The following is an 8,584-nucleotide window of genomic DNA, read 5'->3' as shown; positions in this document are numbered from 1 at the left end:
TGGTTCCAGACCTATTGAACCAACTAATATGTTTATTGTTTTTTCATGATTCATGGTGTTAATTGGTTCTTTTTGATAAAATAGTTGGTAATATATTGCTTTTTATATTTATTAAATAATTTACTTAAAAGTTAATTTTGAGAATAAATTCAGTTTAACAAAAAGAACCAAATTTACTTTTAAAATATCAAATACTTAAGTAAATTTTATACCATAAAAATTAATAATATTACTAGGAAATTATTAATCATAATTAAGTAAGTACAAAATCAAGACATATGTTGTACAAGTTCATGCCCTCGTATACTTGCCTTTATACTTGATCAAACCTTTTTCCTTATTCCTCCACTCTCTGTTTCTGTCTTTCAGAAAACTTTACCTGCGTTTTAACACGAACTTGCCAATATAAATATGTTGATGTGATGATTAATGAGATACAAATCATGCTTATAATAAAAAAGTGAGAACAATAACTATAAAATAATCACTAGTGGGTTAAAGACGAAGAGTAACTCTGAGGATTTGTTGTGGAGTAACAAAAAATATTTGATTAAATTGTTGGAAACGTCAAAAACTAATTCATTATCTCCTTCTTGATCCGTTCCTTAATATAGTGGTGATAATATATAATAAAATAATAATGAAAAGAACTTTAGAAAATATTTTCAGGTTGCAACTACTAAAAGTATGGCTCTCGTTTGAAATCAAATTCTATACAACTCTATTTATATGACCAGCAGAGGCACAGTCAAGAGTAGGTCCCGGATCACTTGCCCCTTAAAATCAGACTTTAAACAACATATTCATATTTGCATATAGTACATACATGTTGTACGTCAACAGAAAAACAAACTTAAGTAAGAACCAAGACAATGATAAATCCCCTATTAATTTTATTGTTTCTCTAGGTATAGTAACAGGCAGGCATTATCCAGAGTCATTAGGCGTTGACGAACAGACACACTTTGTGCTTGTTAATATAAAAGATAAGTCCCAAGAAATTACCAGTGTTACTCTTAGTTTTTATGTGGACATTTGTAAGTAATTACTCAATACTTATATGTTCTCTCCTCAAGAATGAAATAATAATGATAACGGCTTGTGAAAAAAAAAGAGTCGTGAACTCATATTTTAAGGATAACAACTCTATACTCATTAGGTATTTCCTTTTTTTTTAATATAACATTATACTCGGTGCTACATGCAAACCACCTCCGAGATTCCATACAAATATGACTGAAGAATGTAATATTTGAATTTTTTTCCAAAAAATTAATTTAGTTTTTGATCAATTGGAGATTTTTGTAATTTATTGAGTATAGCTATAAATGTTTGGGACTTTCTTCCAACAAAATTTAATTTTTTTCTTCCAAAAATTTACTATTTGAAATTTAATTCTTCAATTTTTTTGATTTTTATTCATAAATATTCCAAAAACCAAGCCCTTTCAAAAGGTAATACTGCGTAGCAGTGTTAACTTCGTCAGCTATTTTCTGTTTCGTCTCGTCTTCGTCAGAGTTTCGTCTCCGTCAGAATTTTGTCTTCTTGACAGATATATAAAAATAAAGAAGCAAAAAAAAAAAAAAACTGAAACTGTGACTAGGAAGTCACAGTTTCTTGTTTGTTAGATTTTCGTCTTCGTCATGATTTTTGTCAGATTTTTGTCTTCATCAAAGTTTCGTCTTTGTCAGAGTATGGCCTTATTTTTTCTCTCAGAGCTTCGTAGCTTCGGGAAAAGGGCATAATTTTTATCTAATTTGGTATATTTTTAATGTTCAAAGCTGTTTTAAGCCCTCAGAGTGGAAGATAAGGATAAGTTATGTTAATATATTTTTAACCTAATGCAAAAAAATTATAAAACCATTTTTAAAATGTCTGCATCATACTTATAACTCGAGTTATTATTGTTTAAAGTGGGAAAAAAAGCGCTTCTTATTCAGATTATTCAATTATACAATTTGATATAACATATGTCTCAACCTGTATAAATAAATTATTTCAAGCTCCATGGACACAAGATGACTCGTTGCATACCCGTAGTGAGTAAGGAATTCCAAAAGACGTACATTCAAGAGAGTCCTGCGAGCAAATCTTTTTTCTTTTTCTCCCTTTTTTGTTTTCTATCTCTTCCAGCTCGGGCTTTATCTCAAATTGACAACGATATAGAGAGTTTTTGGGAGTCTCTTTTTTTTAAATTAACGTTCACACTTTCAGCTGTCCAATGAGAAACTTTTAAACTTTTTGAATATATTCGTCTTAAAGCACTTATTTTCCACTTTAAGCAAAGATAACTCGAGTTATAAGTATGTTGCAGACATTTTAAAAATGTTTTTAGAATTTTGTAAAATTTTGCTTTAAAATATATTCATATAACTTATCCCTATCTTCACACCAAGGGCCTACAAGGGCTTTGAACCTTAAAAATAGCCAAAAATAACAAAAAAATGTATGACCTTTTTCTGAAAAATTTAATAATCCAGAGCAGAGATGCCCGCCCAACCTGTGGATTACGGTCCGCCTAATGTTTGGTTGTAGCTCTCTACTCATTCTCACTTCAAATAGTATTTTTTTAGCAAAATTTTAACAATATCATCAGAACGCGTAGAACGCTCATAATACGTACAAACATTGAAAAATATTTGACGGTATCTTATATTTTCTGGGATTAAAACATGGTTGCCATATTAACTTTTTTGTAGCAGTTTGGCTTTGAAGAATTAGATTTGGCCTTTTTCTTACATTTGGTCTCAAATTGAAATAAATTTGTATTTAATAGTGTGTTTTTTTAAGACATTTTTCAAAAAATTTAACTTAATAGGTTCTGATACCCATTAAAATATTTCTGGTGGCAATGCAGCCCGTTATATTAAAATGTTAGACATCAATGATCTAGAGCATTTTCATTGAAATTTATATTGTATTCAGACAATCAAATTATAGTATGATAAGAAATTATCACAGAGACTCAATTTTATTTTAAAAATATACCTCAGCCAACAGGTTGTGCAGATGGACAGCTGGTCCCTAAGGTGGATCAAAACCTATCACCACTACTATCCTGAGTATCAAGGCCCCTTTCGAATATATTATAATACACGCCGGTCCACAGGTTACTCTAGTGAACTGCTTATCCATTAGGGGGATAAAATCTATCGCCACACTATGCTGGATATCAAGGACCCCTTCTAATATATTATAATTAATACACCCCGGATTGTACAAGTGAACCACTGGTCCAAAAGTTGGATCATATAAAATTAAATTATTAAATCATATAAGAGAACAAATGGATACCTTCAAGACAAGTAAGTTGGCTTATGGACAGTGGTTTGTTCAGTATGTCAAGTTCCAAGTATCTACCGTAAAAAAATAGATCCCCACTACGTCTTGGCTGTTGTGATCCATGTAGCAAAGAACTGATATTATTGATTAGGCACAAAAAAATGATGTCTTAAAACAGCTCAATGTAAGAAAGCAGTTTGAGCCTTGCAAGGAGTCATTCCTCAGTGTTGATGAAGTTCCCAGAGAGAAGGAAGTTACATTGTGACTACTGCATCAATTATGTCGGATGGAAATGAACAAGGCGTTAAGTAGTACAATTGCAAAGACTCACAACAAATAAGTTCATCTTGCAAAGAAAAAAAAAGGACACCTTTGTAACAGCAAAAGTAGTTTATTTGGTAAATGTGTTTATGTTTAGGATATATTTAGGCCACATTAGTTCTGTTATGTATGTTCAAAAAGATGATTTCTGAAATAATTAAATTTAATGTTGAAAATTATATTGAAATAAGTTTTTTGTTTATGTCTATTTTGAACAAAATAATAATATTTATATGAAATATATAACTGGGTTGTTCCAATATTATTAAATAGGATCAACAATTCTAAAGTAAATTTTTATTAGATTTTACTTGTTGCTGTAGTCATCCTGATATGCCCAAGTTTTATCACGTCCATTCAATTTGCTCACATTTTAGTCTTAAAAAAACCTGAACCTCTGGCTGCAGAGGAGTTGCAAGCCGGTCATACACCACCACCAAAGTTACACATCCCTTTAAAGAGACCACTAAGTATAATACCAAAAAAAGTTCAAGAGTTCTGTAAATAATGACCCACCATCTCGACCAGCGTTCGCTTGCAAAACCCATGAACTGGGGTGTATTATAGAATAGTGAAAGGGATCCTTAATGCTCAGGCAAGCTGTGGCGGTGGGTAATGATCCGTTTTTTGAACTTGCGTTTATTTTGCACAACCCGTATAATACGGTTCTAGGAGGATTCGCCATATACATTTTTTGCCTTGTGACACATTCGCCGTGAGGCATTTTCGCCTTGCAACATTTTTCGCCCAACTCCTTTTTTGCCTTGGATAATAATAGAGGGAATACTTTTTCTTCTTAGTTAAATATTTGTTTTGAATTTTTACCGTTGTATTCCAGCTTTGAGAAATTTAAAAAACAAAGAGGTAAACAAGCTAGACAATAACAATTTTTCAAATCTTAATTAATTATATATCAATAATACGCAGGTTTTAAAGCATTGGGAAGGAATCACTGAATCCTACTACTACGTTCAGTTGCAAAGAATCATTATCATTCATATGCAGTCCATTTTTTCAAAAAAGTAAAAGAGGCATTTCAGGGTAGTCCAATGGGGGAGGGTCTGTATCCATTCCCCAAATTAAAGAACCCCTCCCCCAAATAAAATCCCTTCCAAATATATAACTGATCTTGTGGGATCAAATGAAAAATTGGAACAATTCAAAAAAAGATGAACCTTCCAAAGAAAATGAGGATTAATTTAGACGTTTATTTCCAAGTGTCTATGACAAATTTATTCATTATTCTGTTTTGTTTGGATAATTTTTGTAAGTATTGTTTTTATCCTTTTAGACAATAAAAAATGTATTCATATAAACAGTTTATTTTTTTGATAGATCATATTTTAAGTAATGATTATTTTGCTTGTACTACATACCTTTATTAAATGTAAAGAACATGATTGATGAAAGATATTTTTATAAGGGGAGGTAAGAGGATGAAGAAGAAGTTTTAGTTCATAAATGTTTCTAAATTACTTAAGTATGTACATTTATAGAGTTGGTCCCTGGGTCTCAGGCGTGGCGGAACGTTTTTATCAGTGGAAGGAGTAGTAAAAAGAGGCATTTACGGGTAGTCCAAAGGGGGAGGGAATCCCTTCCTCCAAATTTAAAAAAACCCCTTAAAAATCCTTTACATACCCTTCCATGCCCCCTACACTTTGAAGAAAAAAGGTCTATGTTTAATTCTTTCTTTTGATGATAGCCTCATGGATTTGTCAATATTGTGTAGCAATAATTATATATATTTTTTTCGTAGCAGTCTCAATTGTACGGCTATAACTTTGAAAAATGATGCATTAAGTAGCCCTAAAAAATTACAATGCTTAACTTATTGCAATCTGCAAATTTTTCAAATTTTTATTGCATTCTCATCAGAAGTCACGCAAAATAACAACTGCTCTCATCTTAATTAATATAAATTAACTTGAACCTGAGCCATTATGACGTTAGAATTCAGAGGAAATAATTCGTTATTTAGTATTTGCAAAAGTACTCATGGAAGACAACTTCAGTAAGATCAGGAAAAAATCTCTAAACTAAAAGAATTGAATATTTACATAGACTATTGTCTAAAATATCCACTGAGTAGTATCGAAGGAGATGCATGAATGAATTGCTTCTTTCCCACGAAATGAAGCTCCATTTCATGAATGGCGCAGAGTACTTGGAACATTCTAGGGGGTGGATACATCATTACTTATTTTATTAAATATATATATTTAGTTTTTGTATTATTAGGGACCGTCACAATTGCATCCATATTTGATTCATGTTTTCAACTTCGATGACCTCAAATGTTTTATCGAAATGAAAGATCCAAGTAATCATTGAATGTGAATGTCCCCTAGACGCCCTCAAAAGTACTCTGAAAAAAAAAAAAAAAAAAAAAAAAAATTGTATAATCTATTTTATTTAAGTCATTACATATTCACCATCTGAGTAGTATCTGTCAATCATGGGACTCATCTTCAATGGAGCATCAAGTAAAAATGTTAAGGATACAGATTGGAGAAATAAGAATTTGAGTGTGATGGAGAGAATGAAAGAGATCTATGGGACTAAAATATTTACGGATGTTATTTTCGCAGTTGGTGGTAAGTTCAACATGCATTTTTCATCTGAGTTTTATACTCATGAACTGAATTTGATACAATAATTCCAGCGTCTAAGACGTTGTACTCTGGACATAAACTGGTCCTTTCTATGGCGAGTTCAGTGTTTACCGAAATGTTTGAGGAGCAGCAGGATATTATATTCGAAGACTCACACAGGTTCTTCTTGTCGGATGTGACGCCGAAGGCATTCGATACCATGCTTAAATATATTTACACCAATGAAGTGAATTTAACCCCTGAGAATGCACCAGCTGCACTCTATTGCGCTCGCAAGTTCAATTTGGTGCAATTAAAGAAAGAATGTATTGGTTTTATCGAAAGGAACTGGAGTCGGGACAATGTATGCAAGTTATACTCTGAGGCTAAACTCTATGATGTATTGGAGCTAACTCCACTATTGAAAGTGGACGTTGTGTCAAACGCGAGTGAAATCCTCAATTCACCATCATTTCTGGACATTGATCCTGGTGCACTTCAATCTATTCTATCTGCTAATGACTTGAATTCAGATGAATTGGATATATTCCAAGCGGCTCTCCGTTGGGGTCAAAAGCAAAAGGGAGAAAGTCTGAGGGACAAACTAGGTGGCTCTCTATTCTCGATCCGTTTTCCTCTTCTCAGCGCCTCTGACTTTGTCCACCAGGTCGTTCATAGTCAACTCCTTAAGACAGAGGAGATCATTGATGTCCTGGAGTGTATTTCCGAAATTAAGAAAATAGGAAACTATTTCTCCACAGTCCCTAGGATTCGTCACGCGATGAGATTTGAAAACAACTCTTATGAAAGCAAATCCTGTACGCATCACTCGATTCGATTTAGAGTGAACAAGCCCATACTTGTGTACGGTCTTGGTGTATACAGACCTTCAGAAAATGAGACGCCCCTCTCTGGAACCATTAGTCTTGAGATGTCGGACCCTCGAGAGAGTTTGGGGATGGCTCATTTCAAAATGGATCATCGTATTAATTCATCTATTCATGGGCAATACTTTCATCAGCCTGTGTTGGTCAAGGCAGATTGTAATGTGATGGCATCACTTGTCTTTACTGAGTTGAAGGGTGAAAAATCCTATGGCTGGGGTCACAATGGAAAAGAGTATCTTAACATTGAGGGAGTTGAATTTAGATTTGAGGATGGTCATGATGTCAACCATGAACATGATACAACCGTACACCACGGACAAATTCCTATCATATACTTTCAAAGGACATGATAGAATTGATTCTTATTATATCAGTTGTATAGACATAATTGATTTGTCAATAGTCAATAAAGAAATTGTTGTAACAATTCAATCTACCATTAATATGTGTCCTTTCATTTTTTCTTAATGTGGTTTTCAATGAAATTAGGATGTTGTTTCTTCTAACTAATACCTTTTAGTCAACGCATTCTTACTATAATTAATTTCATTATTTATGAACACTTAAAAATCAAAAAGATTAGAATTGCTGTCTCAAAGGGAGAGACTGATATCCTTAATCTTTTCATTAAGTTTTCCATGATAAAGTTAGACTTGTTGGATGTTTCTTTGTGGATGTCTAGTAGATATATGTTTAAGTGTTGCAGTACTCATTTACTCATTGGCCTTATAGCAGGGGTTTCTAGTAAGGTATGCCTGTTAGGATCTGAAAAATGTCAAGATCTTCACGAACAAAACTTAAAAACGGAAAATTTATACTGGTACCCTGGAAGGTATTACTTCATTTCTTCTATCTTATTTATTTAAACTTTCTATTAACAAGCAAGGGGCACTGTAAGGTGTTGTAAAAAATATGACCTGCCAGAATGTCTCCCCCCGAAAATTAAATTGAAATGGTATTTCTAATAATTTGAATAATCTTTGGGGGAAAAACAGCTTTGCTGTAATAACAATTTATTAGATTTCCTGGAATCAATTATTACGAGAGGGTTTCGAAATAAATTAACACAAATCCCACTCCGTATTTAAATCTTTGATCTTGTGAAGAGGTATGGTGTCGATCCTCAACTCAATTGATCAGGAATCACTGAAGTCACCTATCCCTGTCATGACTTACTAGATATGCCGTCCATTAAACTTAGCATATTTTGATGAAATTATGGAAGGGAGGGTTCTCCCTTCGAAGAAATTTTGACAATTTTCACATCCCTAGACTAAATACGGTATTAACTCGCTGACATAAATATACTCTACGATCTATATATGATATGGTTTCAGATTCGACCCCGATTTCACTCCCAAAAGTGTGAAAAAATATTTAGAGTAGAAAATAAACATTCATAATTGTTTAATAAGTCTTTTATCCTGTATAAATGTCTGTTAATTATGATTTTTTAAGTTTCAATCCTGTATTTTTTGTCGTTAAGCCAAGATATTTTTAATT

General features: G+C 32.7%; 1 protein-coding gene across 3 annotated transcripts; it reads left to right on the top strand.

Annotated features, from left to right (window-relative positions):
* The first annotated feature begins 375 nt into the window (after positions 1–375).
* Positions 376–7,524, top strand: LOC121116509 (BTB/POZ domain-containing protein 3-like). Of its 3 annotated transcripts, XM_071893331.1 has the most exons (4): positions 376–600; positions 687–857; positions 909–1,159; positions 6,320–7,524. In XM_071893331.1, the coding sequence occupies exon 4, from the start codon at positions 6,331–6,333 to the stop codon at positions 7,429–7,431; it is 1,101 nt and encodes a 366-aa protein (XP_071749432.1). In that variant the 5' UTR covers positions 376–600; positions 687–857; positions 909–1,159; positions 6,320–6,330; the 3' UTR covers positions 7,432–7,524. The 3 variants fall into 3 exon arrangements, 2 of the variants coding, with proteins under 2 accessions (XP_071749432.1, XP_071749434.1); XR_011783570.1 differs by lacking the exon at positions 6,320–7,524 and having other exon boundaries at positions 909–1,226; XM_071893333.1 differs by lacking the exon at positions 376–600 and having other exon boundaries at positions 633–857.
* Positions 7,525–8,584: the final 1,060 nt, after the last annotated feature.

The sequence above is a fragment of the Lepeophtheirus salmonis genome, chromosome 1, assembly GCF_016086655.4.
Source record: "Lepeophtheirus salmonis chromosome 1, UVic_Lsal_1.4, whole genome shotgun sequence".
Lineage (NCBI taxonomy): Eukaryota > Metazoa > Arthropoda > Copepoda > Siphonostomatoida > Caligidae > Lepeophtheirus > Lepeophtheirus salmonis.
This window is presented reverse-complemented; position numbering and strand designations above follow the sequence as displayed.